Source organism: Petromyzon marinus, chromosome 24 (genome assembly GCF_048934315.1).
Source record: "Petromyzon marinus isolate PM22_M1 ecotype Great Lakes invasive population chromosome 24, UKy_Petmar_22M1.pri1.0, whole genome shotgun sequence".
NCBI lineage: Eukaryota > Metazoa > Chordata > Hyperoartia > Petromyzontiformes > Petromyzontidae > Petromyzon > Petromyzon marinus.
In genome coordinates, this window is record NC_133690.1 from 7,404,829 (window position 1) to 7,421,357 (window position 16,529).

Genomic DNA, 16,529 nt, shown 5'->3' on the forward strand with positions numbered 1-16,529 from the left:
GTGAGCGGGAATCGAACTCGGGTCGCCGGGGTTCGTAACGCAGCACGCAAACCTACCCCCCCCCCCCACACATCACCACACACGGCCCCATAACAACCACCCACAGCCCCACACACACAGAGCGTCACATACACACAGAGAACCCCACACACACACACGGAGCAACACAAAACGCCAAATGGCTCACAGACGGAGGCAGGAAGTAAATAAATAAATAAAACGCGGCACTCGGAGGGGGGGGGGGCGGTGTGGGGTGCGCGCGCGGGGTTTATAAGGCTCGCAGGCGGAGGCGAGGGGCAGCAGTTTGCACCCAAACACAAGGGTCTGCAGACCGAGCTCACCACACCACCTGAAGCTCCTCACCACCACCATCAACCACCACCACCAACCAGGCATCACCGTCCGTCTCTGCTCGCCTCTTTCTCTCCCTCCCCAAGCCATGGAGTACAAAGGCTTGGCCAGCTGCTCGCTCTGCCGCTTCACATTCAGGACAACACGGGTACTTGTTTGCAACTCTTTTCTTTGGTTCGTCGTGAGATATCTTCCGATGGTACCGTTGTAAAATTACAATTGTTGTTACGCGTGAATAGGTTCTGCCGCGGTTGAAGATGGGCGAAGTTTTTTTTTTCGTTTGATTCGTTGGTGCAGTTTTAACGGTCGTGGTCGCTCGTGGTGTTATAGAGTTGCAGGGATTTTGATGACTTTGTAGCAATACAAAATACGTTGTAATTTTCAGAGAGCTATTTTGATTTGTTGCCGCGTTAAAGTGCTTTCGCTGGAATTTGCGCTGCTGAAAAGTTCTAAAAGCGTAACAAAGAAAAGCCAGGGGAATGTTTGGAAAGGACTGAAAATTCAACACGTTTTGGCTTCAAAGTGTGGCAATTGGGAGCCCACGGGGCTCCGTGCTGAGAGCAAGGAGCCGTTGCAAATCTGTGAGGTTGAATGAAGTGCCCATGAATAATTATGATCTTGAAGGCTCGTCGGTCGGTCAAATGTAAACTATTATTTAAATCTATTTGACTTGCAAAAAAAGCAGACCTCGTGTGCAGTCTATTTTCCTCTTGTTTGCGACCCGCGTAAAAGTTGCAAAACCGCAAAGCAAATGCGGTGCGTTATTGTAAGTACACAGCCCGTTATGAATTGCACGGTCAACATCGGTTGATCTTGGGACATTTTATACAATGCACGCGTGTCGATAGCAGGCTGGGTTTAATCACGGTGCTCGGATGTCTACTATTGGATTGCAGTTCGTTACATTTCACAACTCTGCATTCTTGAATTCATTAGATCCCATAGACTGACAATGGGTTTATCTTGATGCGCTCCCAAGATATTTACAACCAGATCACTCGGTCGCACTTCAACGGTTTACTCGGAATAGTTTCACCAAGGGAGACAACATCTGATTACCGCTGAAATTCACCGCTTGACATGAGGACCGCGTCTAATGGACTACTATTCGGGATTGAATGTATCAGCACTAAAGTGTTCACAGTTTAAACTTGATTTTAACGGTGGCATTGTTCACGAAGCCCCCCCCCCCCCCTCATAAACACACGTAGTCTTTCGTAGCACGAGGAGTGACATTGCAGCTGCGATCTATCGCTCAGTCTAACACATTTTATATATACAAACAAGTTGTTATCACGGCTCCAAGGCCAGCTAGATTAATATCACAAAACACGCAACAAAAATGGGCTTGGGTATACATTGCACGAGCGAATTTTTTTTTTTAATTTGGCAAATGCACGTTAACTCTTTGTCCCCTGGCCGCGCCTGGCAGACGGCGGCTGTGGGCTGCACCGCCGCACGGCCCCTGACGCTGCTGGCTCCGTTGCTGCTGATGCTGCTGCTGGGGGCAGGAAACTCGCGCCCCGTGCGCGCCTCCGAGACGCTGTGCGGCTCCGAGCTCGTCGATGCCCTCCAGTTCGTGTGCGGGGACCGCGGATTCTACTTCGGTGAGGGCGCGACCACCTCTCGGAGCGGGTTCGTTGCCTACAGAAAAAAATGGAAAGCCGGCAGAGGGAGAGGAGAGAGAGAGAACGCCGAGTCAGCAGAGCACTGGCGAACTGGCACCGGCGGAGTTAGAGTAGAGCTGACCACTCAGCACATGTTAGTTCCGGCGTGAAAGTTGAACTCGGGAAGACCACGAAACGAATTCCGCGCGGCAAATGAAATTACGCAGCTCATTATAAATTGCATGGTCAACATCGATTGCTCTTTGACCATTTTCTATAAATACGCGCGTGTCGATAGCGGGTTTGGTTTAATCGCAGTGCTCAGATGTCTACTATTGGATTGCAGTTCGTTACATTTCACAACTCCGCATTCTGGAATTCATTAGACAACGGGTTTATCTTGATGCACTCCCAAGATATTTACCACCAGATCACTCAGGTCACACCTTACTAGGACATCACATGTTGCTGGTGATGGTTTCATGACCAGCACATTGAAATATATTTCATGTTTTTCATGAACGTGCTTTTCATTGCTACACACTCCACGAGCATTTCTCTCACAAGACAATTTCGACAGATTAGTCAATGAACATTTGAGGCAATATGAGTGTTTGCATCATCATCGCGATGAGCGATAGTTAATCCACAGCTGGATGAGGCCTCCCCCCTCCCAAAGAAAGCTACCGCCATGTCTGAATATGCTGCGAAGTAACCATCTATCTAGAACCTGTACATGAACTGCTTTAATCGCTCCATCTCCTTGGCGCACGTCCACTCGGACGCGTTCCGCACCCTGGCTGCCACTCCATCGTTATTCTTAACCATCGGGCTTCGTCCCTTGTGGCGATACGTCCTGCCCACAGGCCACTTACTTTTCCTTAACAGTTTGCACGGTATGGGCTTTACGTGTATAGGTTCTCTTAATCCACGTGCTCCCCTTTCTGTCTGCGTTTCACATGTAAGCAGAACTCCCCTTAAGTGTCTCCAGATATAAATGTAAAAATTAATGTTTTCGTTAAATTGGCATATTGCCTTTACAGAGCAAATATTATTCAGAGCATTTATTGAGGTAAAAATAAATCTCTGCACTGGTTTCCACCACCCTGGGCCTCATCTGCAGTGTTTTCTTTGCTTAAACGATAGCCCTGGTCTGGTTAACTTGAGCGTTACTCATTAACCTTGAGTTGGTTCACCCATAAAAAAACCAACAAAGCATACTCACATTACACCCTTTCATGGCTCCTGGGGCAGACTTGAGCTGTCAATCTTGCATCACCGCAATCGTCTTATCACTCAATCTCAAATACATTTAATTTGAACCATAAAAATTATAAACGTGTGTATTTAATTGTAACCCGCAGATATTCTAATGAAAGCGCTAAACTTCAATATTTCATCCCCAACATAGAATTCCTTCTCCCCCTTCTCAACGTTCGTGCCCAGTATTCATTATTTACTCCTGCTGCTCATCTTGAGCCATGCTTTCTCCGTCTCTCTTGGGGACTTCCGTGCCGAAATTCCATACTTTTCCCGGTCATCTAGCCCTGGATAAGCAGTTTTAAAAATATATATTGTATGTATTCTGAGCATCATCTCACTACCTATGCAGGAATTAAGTTCTCACATAGGGCCTCATTTTAAATTAAACCCAAGCATTGGTGGTGCCCATTCCACCCTGTGGGCCAAAGCCAGTTGTAGACATTTCACATTCCGATGATGGAGGCCAGTCTCTCCATCAGACACCCACTGTTAACATCCACAAAGTGGTACTTACTTTCAACAACTCAAGAGGGATGATGGGCGCTCAATAGTAAGAGTGGAGCACTATGGCCAAAGCCCCACAGGGCCGGATATTCTTAATATATCACATTGCAATATTCTACACTCCAATGTGTTATAAATCATGCTTTAGGTAATACATGTCTTATTATTTCAATGTTATTATGTTAACCAATTACATTATATGTTTGAGGCTGAACATGTGCAATGTATCCATTTAGTATGCATAGCAATTGCTATTATGGGTTTTTTTTAATTTCCGTATATCTTTGAGGTAATACAATTCCAAATGGGAATACGTTTTCTCTTGTGAACAAGAAAACTGTGAAAGGTGGGGACGGCCACGGTTGCTCAACACCGAGTCGGCAGCTCTAAACGACAAATTGTCCACAGATTCAGTTCTTTCGAACTGCGTGGTCTGGACAAGGCTGAGACCTTTGCTACGCGCGACAACGCTGCACCCCCCTCTTGTGTGTGCTGTTAAAAAAATCGATTGCGAGCGCCTCGGTGCTGACGTGCGACTCCTGTTGCAGTGCGGCACCCATCTTCACGCTCGCACGGCCGACCCAAGAAGGGCATCGTGGAAGAATGCTGCTTCAGCAAATGTGACCTGCGCCTTCTCGAGATGTACTGCGCCAAGCCCGCCAAGTCTGAGCGGGACGTCCGTCCACCTTCATTCAAGGTACAGATGCAGTACAGCAAGTACACCTTCTTTGTTAAGCTCTTTTTTCTTTTTTTTTTACCAGGTAATAAGGCCCACTGAGCTGTATAGATATTTTTCAGAAGCGACCAGGTCACAATTGATAGCTCAACGAAGTGGCTTATCACGTGGAAAGTTATAGCAGCCAAACATTGTAATCGCGTGTGATTCTAAATGTGGAGGGAAAACCCCGGAGGGCCTGGAGAAAAATCCACGCGACCACGGCGAGAGAGAGAGAGACACGCAAACTCCAAATATACAGCAGCAGGCGTCAGGGTCAGGATCAAATCCACGACCTCTACCACAGTGCCCTAGTCTTATTCTTCTCCCCCGGTCTTGCCACCACGGTCATACGTTTATCCAGTATTGGCCGCACGATGATTTGATTCGGTTTGTGGCCTTGACGAGGTGTGCAGCAAGTGGATTGAGTCCCTCCCGTGAGCAGCGTTATGTTATCAGCTCTCGTCAATTAGTTGTGCCCTGCTAGTCCAGTTTCCTCCCACACCGTTTCCTGTAAGAAGCCACTCTGGAAGGAATCCACAGCTATAGAACCAAAAACATCGGAGTTGCTATCCAGCCGTTGGCGACCAAAGGGAAACTATGAAGCCATAGGGGTGGGATGGAGTCTGAGCAAGTTAGAGGATGAATGTTGGCTGTGCCACAGCGCTGGGATGTGGCAGAGGAAAGGAAAGTGAGGGCAATATGCGGTCACATCAATGGCATTTTCCGTTATTGTCACATTGACAGCACAATGTAACAATTCCACGCGGTGATTTTATTCAAATAATGCTGCGATTATGACCTCGAGATCTGTAAAAAGAAGTTAACAAACTGTGGTTTCTTAAAGATACAATTCTTACCTATATCTTTAAAATTAGTCCATATAAATGATCATATTATGTAAATGTGTTTTTGTATTGCCTATTAATAGCGAGTCAATAAATATGTTGCCTTTTTTGTATTCTATTAGAATATCAGCTTCACAATTGACACATTGACACATTTACCAGGAGCAGTTTTAATTATTTTACAAAATAAGAGACGTTCAATATCGTTTATTCACGCGGGAACATTCGTTTCTCAAAGTAGTTTTGCGAATGAACTGCAGTACGATCCTGCCCGCTGTACATCCCACTGGGAGAGCTGAGCGCGGCACTGCAAACGATCCCGGCAGCACTGGACTTGACCAGTCTCAGTTGGGACAAAATTGATCATTGGCACCTATATAAAGTCATGCAGCAACAGCCTCATCATCATCAAATATCTGTGAAAACTACTGGACAGCTGTGAAAAAGAGCTTCGTTGCTCAACGGATTCCTCCAGTCTAAATAAAGATTCAGATTGTGATTCTGACAAGCTATGGTCACTCTCCTTATAGCAAGCGTGAGCCCACCCCTCTTTGTATCTCAACATTGTGCAGCTACAACCACTTCCCATGTGTACCCGTTCTTCCTTGACTCTTACAGACTCTGGCATTGCTTCAGCGCTTATATTATTCCAAAAGTCTACCTCGTATCTACAGACTTTACAGTGTTTAGTTCATCATTGGACCTTAGCTGCTCACCCCGAGCTATAAATTCTCTGAAATTGCATTGTCTTCGTCCTGTTCGCCTTTTGGCGTTCTCTGGTCTATCACTGGTGAGACTGGTGTAGGCCAATCGGTTAAAAAAACAATACATCATATTATCAGATCGTGTTTGTTTGCATGTTCACCACATGTACGTGTGGTTAGTGCAAACTTGATTCCTTGCAAAAGGAATCTACTTCAGTTTTTAACATCTTAACGCCTATATTCTTGGTTCTTTCTTACGTGACTTTACCGAAAGAACCAAGAATATGAATCCCTGCAGTCACGAAAGCTTAAAATCAAAATCTTAACACAGCTGTTTTATTGCCAGCAAGTGTCAACACCGATTTTTAATTTTGACAGTGTTCAGTTTCTCTGTTGTCAAGACTTTATTACCCAGTCTACAGGCTGGCATACCGATTCCTTATCAGCAATCATTCTTTGTTTTTTTTAATGTTTTGAAACTTTACAGACATCGCACACATTTACTAATGTTTACATAGCTCATGCACATTTTTTGTTATAATTACCGTTGCAGTGACTAATAATGAAGTAAAATATCTACGAATAGATGAAGCTTTGAAAAATAACTTCATAGCTCATCGGACTCCTCCAGTCTAAATACAGATTCTGTATTCACGCGTGGATTACGTGTTAATATACAAAAAGCATTTTAAGAATATTTTTTTATGAAGCCACGTTCATGTATTTTGCGTCGTTAAGAAGTGGAACCCATTGTTGTGGGCGGCCCACTCATTACACACAAAGTGCTTGCCACAAAAGAACCACGATACCTCGCCGATCTCGTCAAGGAGCATGAACCATTATCGATCTCGTCAAGGAGCATGAACCATTATCGATCTCGTCAAGGACAATGAACCATTATCGATCTCGTCAAGGAGCATGAACCATTATCGCGCGAACTGCGGTCATCTTCGCAGCAGCAGCGGCGGCTTTTGGCTGCTGACCATCGAACAAACACGCTCACTGCATCGCTCGCTTCCAGATGCGCTTCTGCGGCCGTCTGGAACGCTCTTCTTTCCGATATGAGGAACCCGCTGGAGCTATGCACTTATAAATCAATGTAGATTTGAAAACCCATTTCTTCAGAACTGATTCTTGTGTTTAGTTTGTTGTCCTTCACTCCGCAACCTCCGATTTGCACGGTTGGCTACTTACGATGCGAAAGAAGCCCAACACACACACACGCGTGCGTGCGTGCCACGCGCGGGGAAGCCGCCCTACCCTAACACCACCTTTTCTACACCCCGCAGGACTTATTCAAGAAGTCAATGACCAACAAGTACTCGAACCACGCGGCGTGGCCCGAGAAGAGCCACGAGTACGGCAAGGTGCTCCCGCGCTCCCTGCCGGCGCCGAGCGAGTTGCGGGCCCTGCGGGAGGCGAAACGCAACCGGCAGCTCGTCACCACGCACCGGCCGCTGGTGCCGCGCCAGGCCAGACCGGCACGCGCGCGGTAGATGGAGGGCGGCGGCCCGCGGTCGGCGGCGGCGGTGGCGGGGTGGGGGGAGGAGCCGCCCCGGGAGGGCCTTCGTCCATGGGCAAGGCCGACGCCAGTCGCACTCTCTCCGGGCCAAGATGCGACTTGCCACTAAGGACTCAACGATTGGAAACTTGAAAACGGCTCGAAGTGGAGGGGGGGGGGCCGTTTGGCCCTGAGAGTGGAAGCGAGGACAGACTCCAGCACAGGCGTGCGAACGGTGCATCTCATGTTGTGAGAGGGGCTGAGGGCATGTCTCATCTGTGAAATTTGACATTGCTGTTAAAAAAAAAGGGAATGACTTGATAAAAGGCCTCTAGGTCTTTTAACTCTGCACTAAGCAGCACTGTCGAAAAAAAACAAATTATTACGTTCAATAGATGTGTGTTTAAATGCTTTTTGCATTATTATTATTTAATTGTGCTTTGTGTACTTGCACTATTAACAGACACTTAGATCAAATAAACCTTTAGCATTGCTATAGCATCACTGGCAGACTGCTCCATCCAATTATTACAAGCTTCTGCTAATTTGCGTCCTTACATTTGTTTTTTTCCCTTTCTACCTTATACAGTATATAAGAAAGAACAATGTATTTTCTGTAAGTATAAAACGACACTATGCTATGAATTTGTAATGATCGCTGCGTCGTATTGAACATGGTGCTACTTTTGCTTGAAACGTGGAGCGTGAGGAAACAACCACAGACAGCAGCAAGCAGCACGGGGAGAACCGGCCGGCATGACGTCATCACTCACGTCGTCATCACTCACGTCGTCGTCACTCACGTCACTCACGGCGTCGTCACTCACGTGACTCACGTCGCTCACGTCACTCACGGCATCATCACTCACGTCGCTCACGTCACTCACGTCACTCACGGCGTCGTCACTCACGTCGTCATCACTCACGTCGTCATCACTCACGGCGTCATCACTCACGGCGTCGTCACTCACGTCACTCACGGCGTCGTCACTCACGTCGCTCACGTCACTCACGGCGTCATCACTCACGTCACTCACGGTCACTCACGGCGTCGTCACTCACGTCGCTCACGTCACTCACGTCACTCACATCACTCACGTCGCTCACGTCACTCACGGCGTCGTCACTCACGTCGCTCACGTCACTCACGTCACTCACGGCGTCGTCACTCACGTCGCTCACGTCGCTCACGTCACTCACGTCACTCACGTCGCTCACGTCACTCACGTCGCTCACGTCACTCACGTCACTCACGGTCACTCACGGCGTCATCACTCACGTCGCTCACGTCACTCACGGCGTCATCACTCACGTCGCTCACGTCACTCACGGCGTCGTCACTCACGTCGCTCGCGTCACTCACGGCGTCATCACTCACGTCGCTCACGGTCACTGCAACCTCGGGCCGTATGCGTGCACGCGGTGTCAACCCCTGAACAATTTTTACCTTTTCGGTTTTTTTTCCCCCCACCTCCCCCGCCCCCTCTCGCAAAAGCGACGACGTGCAAAGGCTTTCGAAACAAAATGCGCGCGAGCGGCGGTCACGAACGAATCGACTTCGTGAGCTCGCGGCAGCGCGAAGGCGCTCACCGCGAAGCGGCGAGCTCTCGGGACATTTTGGTTTTAACGCCGCTGTGTGCACTAGATGGACGGACGCGCGTTATTTTCTCGTTGCACATCACTTCCGACCGTTTCGTCATTCTTCGCTGACAAAGTGTGACGTCGTGCGCTCAGGATAAGCGCTCGAATTCACCTTTGACCCCTCAGTGCGTCATTTAATTGACTGGCAATACCTTGATACGTAGAGGACCGCAGAGTTTGGGCAATCGTTGGTAGCGCTAGATTGCCACATGGCTGCCTCCCCGCTCGTCTGTGGTTTCCCTTCGCGCCTCTGAGTCGTCCTCCCTCTCTCTCCCTTCGAGAGCGAGCGAATGCTGTGTGGTACGTTACAAGTCAAAATTATATATTACTATTATAATAATAAACAATGTATTTTGTAGAACCATTGGACAGTGCCATCTATCGTGATGCAGGGCAGAATGTACTGCAGGTACTGGACTGCTGTCTGTGACACAGCAGGGTAGATACCGACCCAACGCTTGCCCACCGAGTGGGAAAAAAACAAATATTATAATTAAAGTGGTTTCCGATCAAACAAGCATGGTTCAGTGCCCATCTCCTGTTTACACCTCTGAGCCAGTGGTGGAAATTCCACATTCCTATTATTTTATCCGTGGGAAAACCACCGTTGTCCACCAAAGTAGTACAGTACTGTCACATATTTCTGCAATTCAATTTTTTCTTCTTTGAAAAAATCGTGGAGGAAACATATTTTTTGTAAGATACACGTTTTGACAGTTTTCTGTCTGGATGGAAATGTTTTAAACATGTTTGTGTTTTTAGCTGTTGCATTTCAACGTTATAAATGCACTTGCTAAACAATTAAAAGGTAGCGTTGATATTGTTTTGGGTAAAAATGTACTTTTAACCGTCACTAAAAGTTTCACCAATATATACACCAAAAAATTGTCTACATGAACCTTATAACAAACATTCGGTTGTGTAAAATATCCCCCCCAAAAATGTGCACCGTCTAAGGAAGCACATGATGTCCCATTTTGCAAGCGTACTTTGCTTCGCCGTCTTGAGTACTTGACTAAACACGCGAGAGGGGTTCGCGCGGCTGAGATTGATGCAAGCGAACGAGGCCTGCCTCATGCCATTTGTATCTGATTAGGGCACTATTTATTTTATAATTTGTTATTTCGTGATCACGTGTCGACAGTAACATCATTCGGCTCTGACGTGAGCTGCATTACAATGTGGTACAAAAAGCAAAAAAAAATGTTAATTTCGCATCGTGTTTTTTTCCCTTTCCGTCATTGCTATTTTTTTTATATCCAAAGACGTTAACATGATCGCGTGCTCATTGCTGAATGGGTAACTGTGTTGTAAATATGAATGTGATATGGTATTATACAAAAAGGCTAGAAAATATTTGCCTTTGTGCACCTTTATAGATTCATGACTTGTAGTTAACTTTTTTTTTTTGGGGGGGGGGGGGGGTTCTGGATTTGTTTTTAATGATACAATGACATGCATTTTTTTTTTTATTGGCCATGTCCAACACAATTGCTGCAATGCTAAGCAGCAAAGTACAGTATTTAATCGAAAAAACACTGTTCAGCTGAGATCAACAGTTTTGGGGTTATATTCTTAGTTTTTTCGGTAAAGTCACGTTGAAGAGAAACAACAAAATAACAAAATATATATAAAACAATTTTTTATTGTTTTATATATATTTTGTTATTTTGTTGTTTCTCTTCAACGTGACTTTACCGAAAAAACTAAGAATATGAATTACTGCAGTCACGAAAGCTTTAAATCAAAAGTTTTGGGGTTGTTTAAAACTTAATTAGGCATGAATGTGCGGTTGGACATTCACATTACAATAATTGTATTCCAGTTAGAAACAAAAATCCTCCTGAGAACACGAGCTTTGCTCCTGTCATTAAATTACAAAGTTCTGAAATAATCAAATATGTACCGGATTATAAAATCGTGCCGTTCAATTTAAACCACTGAACATGCGAAATCAAGCCACCTTGAACTCAGTGTTTTGATCGGAAACATTAGAATCCCATTGCCACTGATTGGGGTACCACGGTGGTGAGATGTTAACTATCTCGCCTGGTATACAGGAGGTCGTGGGTTCAATCCCGACCCTGACGCCTGCTGTATATTTGGAGTTTCCATGTTCTCCCCGTGGTCGCATGGATTTTTCTCCCAGTGGTCTGGTTTTTTCCTCCACATTTAGAATCAAAGGTGCATTTAGAGCACTTGGCTGCTGTACACTCCCGCGCGATAAGCAACTTTGCTGGGCTATCATTTGTGATAGCCAGGTCCGCTCCTGATAAAGACATATATAGCTCAGTGGACCTGACCTGGTAAAATTTAAATAGTTTTTTTAGTTGAGAACAACAATAAGAGCCATAATCTCTCTCTTGGCCGTGCCTTACACGCACGATGCGCTCCCATCCCCTGGGCGTACCATCTCGTCTCACGTAGGGCCGATTCCATGCCATTTCTGCTTAGGTTGTTGTTGTAATTTGGCTGTGACGCATTCACATTTTATCTTAATCACCTCTTCTTTGAATGCATGTAAAATGCATTGTCAATGTATGTTTAATGACAGAAGCAGAGATTGTCTTTTAGCTGATATCCCAGGAATTGTTGTAATATTAATGCATTCCAATTGCAGTCAAGCGGGGTTTTTTTGTTGTTGCAATGTTACATAGTTCTGGCTGCAAACCTACTTGCCGAACATTTTAATAATCAACTGCAATAACAATAAAATAAGAACAACAGCGTTCATACGATGTTCCATTTATCTTAAGTACCGTTAAAATGTGCAGTGTTTTGCCTGCAGTGAAAGTGCATAACGAAACAAAAATGTGTCCTTTGCAGCACATCGAAACCTGACCACTGCAAGATCCAGTTTATGTTCAGGGGAATATGTACCTGAAAGGAGGCAAGCGAAACCTCTGTGAGGGCGTGATGCTTGCCAAAGACGTTCATTAAAAAAACCCACGTGTCGAGCTTCCACGGCAATGCTGAACTGTGCGTGCAGTAAGCAATTTACAATTTGCTACGACAGCAGAAAGCAAACGGTGACCCAGACAGATCCGTCGTGGACCGCAGCAGGCTTGCGCGAGGACTGCCATGCGTGTAATGTATCTTGTCTTTCGTGTACCGGACACTGTAATCAATAAACCACCGATTAATCTTCGCTTGCATTCTGCTCCACAGTTTTGACTCTGTGCGTCTGTAACTTTGATAAATGTGGGCGAGGAATTAAAGCCTAACTCCACGGGTGAAATTGCAACACGTCCGTACCGTGCCGAGTGAGGTTCTAGCTATTCAGAGTCATCATCATAATCAGCCATGGTCAAATGGTGAATTCACTGCTGCATGAAGGCCTCCCCAGGTCAATGCCATCCCTTATAGTTCTGCGATCTCACAATCCATCTCTCTCCTGCACAGGAGCTGTTTTAATGACTCCATCTCTGCGGTGGAACATCCTCTCAGGCGTGTTCTCACATCATCACCAGATTTGTCCATCGGCAAACTATGACTATTTTTTTTTTACCAGGTAAGGCCCACTGAGCTATGTGGGTGTTTTTCATAAGCGACCTGGCCACAAGTGATAGCTGAACAAAGTGTATTATCATTTCGACATTTATAGAAGTTAAGTACACTAAACGCACGTTTCTAAATGTGGAGGGAAAAAAAAAACAGAAGACCCGGAGAAAAATCTAACGCGACCACGGGGAGAAAGACACGTAAACTCCAAATATACAGCAGCAGGCGTCAGGGCTGGGATCGAACCGACGACCTCCTGGACACCAGACGAGGGAGTTAACATCTCATCACCATGGCGAGACGTTCCTTAGAGCACTGTTCTGCTCACACTCACTTGAATTTCGTGCATTTGTTCTCTGATTCACATTCCCAAGAGGTCTTTCTCCAGGCTCCATTACTTGTCACACTTTGTTGCATTTCCTTCGTCAGTGCCCATGTTTCTGATCAATGTCACATTAGGACACGCGCAGTGATTGAAAACGTCCCTCTGTAGGTGCATCCACGTTGCTTTTCATGATCCAAATCGGTTTTCCAAACGCACACTCACCTGCTTTTTACCCTTTATTATCTTATCAAGTTTCGCCCCAATAATACCTTTCATAGCCGCCATTAGTAACAGGTGTGATTACGTTCGCGATAAATCGTGCCAATGATCGTAAATGTAACCAACCGATGAGCATAGCTTGGCGACGTACGGTGCGAAAGAAGTGCAACACACATACAACCCAAAACCCCTATATTATGGATACATACATGAATCGCGTAGCTGCAGCACGGGACTGGCATGACCCGGCAAGCGGCGTGGATGGCCCTGGGTTGCGATAGGCTCAGAGCAGATGGGCCGCACGTTAGAGGCCTCCCCATCCAACGGAGAAATGTAAAAGCGAGCTAGGAGCCACACAGGAGGCGCCGAGAGGTGGGTCACATTCACGGGAGCTGTCATGTTTAACTCCAAGTATAGCGCATTTAAAAATATATAGTGTCTGTAATACTTAACGAACATTACTATAGCTAAAACAGTCATTATAGTAACTGCTAATGATATTTTACAACGTGTAACCTCGTGTTCAATTCAAAACACAGGGTGCGGTCCTTTTGTGAGAGAGTGATGGTTGTGCAAGCTGCGCCTGTGAGGTGGCGGCGTGACTTGATGTGATCGCGTTACAGGTTCATGATGAGCATTTATATTCATCGAGTCTCCATTGTAAATCGTAAAAGTAAGATAATATGATGCGCTGCTTAAAGTTGGCAAAAACACTAGCAAGCTGCAGCGCGTACAACATTCTTTGGCACGTGTTGTCACGGGTACTGAAAGATCCGACCGTGTCCATCCAGTGCTCGCTGAGCTGCATTGGTTTCTTGTTGCTGAACGAATACAATAATACATTACAACCTTGCTGAACTCGTCAAGGAGCATACACCATCACGCACACTCCGGTCATCCTCGCAGCAGCGGCTTTTGGCTCGCCTTTGTACAAAGACGGTGGTCACTGCATCGCGCACTTTCAGATGTGCTTCTGCGGCCGTCTGGAACGCTCTTCTTTCCGCTATTAGGAAGCCGCTGGAGCTATGCACTTTAAAATCATCTAGATTGAAAACTCGTTCCGTTAGAACTGCCTTTTGTGTTTCGTTTGTTGTCCTTCCCCGCAACTCTGATTAGCACGGTTGGCTACGTACGGTGCGAAAGAAGTCCAACATACATACGTACATTGTTAACTGTGCGGGTGAGTCTGAGCAGGACCTCGTCGGCCATACACATGGTAGAGCCTGAGTTGGGCCGAATAAATAATGAAAATAACTCATTCAATAAATTTTGGGACCTGGAACATCAGACCACGCGTGGACAACCTTAATTGTGAACGTCCAGAGTGCCGCACTGCAATTTGTGACCCTAAAACTTATGCGGGGCAGCCTGGGGGACAAGGAGGAGGAGGAGGAGGCTGTACCTTCTTCTGGAAAGGTCAACACAGGATGGCTTCACGGCCGTTGTTTTTTGTTGCCATCAAGAACGAACTCGTAATCCAACCCAACGAGTTCCCGACGGGAAAGCAACAAGCCCAGCACTGGGGCCCCTCGGTCACCGTGCCGCCATCTCCGGTGGCGCATGCCCGGACACTTTCGCACCGACGGTGAAGTCGACGAGGAATTCGACAGCAACCTTGACCAAGTCCTCTTCTGGTGTTCTGGAGGGAGACGGAGATTTTTCTTTCTCGGTGACCTCAATTGCCAGAGGTCAAAGGGACTCAAAGCTCTGTGACGGGACTATTGGCAAGGAAGGGGCGGGAAGGGTAAACTCCAATGGTATTTAGCTCTTGAACTCATGCCCATCCTCATCAACACCCTGTTCCACCAGAACAGATAATCAGAATAACAACATGTCTTTATACCGGAGGAATCCGATGAGCTATAAAGCTCTTTTTCACAGATCACAAAAATGTCCGCATCCACTGGAGCTATGCTAGGAGCTGATAACTGCTGCACCTATCACCGACTCATCCACTCGGTCATGGCCATCAAACTATGCAGGTCGGCATACATTTATTTTCGTGGCATCCCACTTATGTTGAGCAAACTCTGGATGTGGTGGGAGGGTCTTTTGACAGAAATTTCGCCAGATCTCTACGTGGCCCAAACCATTTTATTTGAGTCGTACAATTCCCTGAGAACCTACTGCGCTGAGTTAGAGCCCAACTGTCAATCCACTGCTGGATGATAACCTTCCCACCCCATGTAGGTCATGGGAGTTGTTTGACCGCATTTCACCATTTGGCTTGGTGAAGAGGGAGGTGCAGGACTGGTTTGGATATCACATACCACTGACCTTAGCCATGGCCCGGAATCTGATTCACACCATCGGGTTCATTGCACAGTTCAATCGCCCACATTGGCACCGCTCCCCCAAAGTATTTTAGCTATTTGAAAACAAATATTACAACTATGCGTAGTCTAAATGAACGTTCACATGTTTTATTTTACACTATTCTGACGAGGGTTGTAAGCTGAATGTGCTGTGTTATGGTATTTTGGTACAATGTACTTGAACAACAGTGCCGCGAGGCTAGGGGTGGCAGAGATAGGCCTCAAATATGTTGCAAGGAAAAACGTGAACACAAAATTATTTAAAAATGTGTTTTTTACGTGATAGAAATGTACATGCTGACATGATTTTTTTTCCGCAGCACACATTTAAAAGATTATAATCAGCTGTCTCTGGCTCGCCGCACTTCCCTCTCATCGAGCGGCGAGGGGATGCGCAATCGTTTGGATCATAAATTTGATCTGAGATGATTTTTTCATGAAAGAGAAAATATGAATCGTGTTACGTGTTCCGACTGACCTTGCATGGATTGGAATGTGACCTGATCCAAAAATTTGGGTAATATCCTGATCGCCTAATCGGCTTATCAGTTCCTTAAGCAAATTAAAAGGGGCCTTAACGGCCAGAGCCACTGTGGTGCCGGGATTTAGATGGCATCTGTTGCAGTTCAGCATCCTGGGTTAGATTCCAAAGTAGTGGTCGGGGTGTGATTTATTGGGTTGCAAAGGTTGTTCATCAGCAACGTGCAACATACCGATAATGTTTTCCTTCTTTGTTATGGTGTCCAATGTTTTACTGTCCAATAAAATCAACGTAACTAATTTTCTCACTTGGGAATCAAACCTCACGACTTCTAATTCAACAAGGGGCGCCTGACCCTCTAAACTTCAGTGGCCTGGCCATCGGGGGCTTTCTTTAACACACAGTGCATCCAATTAACGTGAAATGAAAATCCAATAGTCAATAGACTCTGAACCGTCCACACCCTCGCGTACAATCCGAGCTGGGCCCGAGAAAGTTTCGTGATCGGTTCGCCCCGTGACTGTCACAGGAAAACACCGCCCATGTTTTTAATT

At 46.2% G+C, this 16,529-nt stretch overlaps 1 protein-coding gene across 1 annotated transcript; it reads left to right on the top strand.

Moving 5' to 3' along the window:
- The first annotated feature begins 281 nt into the window (after positions 1 to 281).
- Positions 282 to 8,138, top strand: LOC116945508 (insulin-like growth factor 2). Its single transcript, XM_032959842.2, has 4 exons — positions 282 to 499; positions 1,784 to 1,958; positions 4,274 to 4,422; positions 7,282 to 8,138. Exons 1-4 carry the CDS (start codon positions 440 to 442, stop codon positions 7,486 to 7,488), a joined length of 591 nt encoding a protein of 196 aa, XP_032815733.1. The 5' UTR covers positions 282 to 439; the 3' UTR covers positions 7,489 to 8,138.
- Positions 8,139 to 16,529: the final 8,391 nt, after the last annotated feature.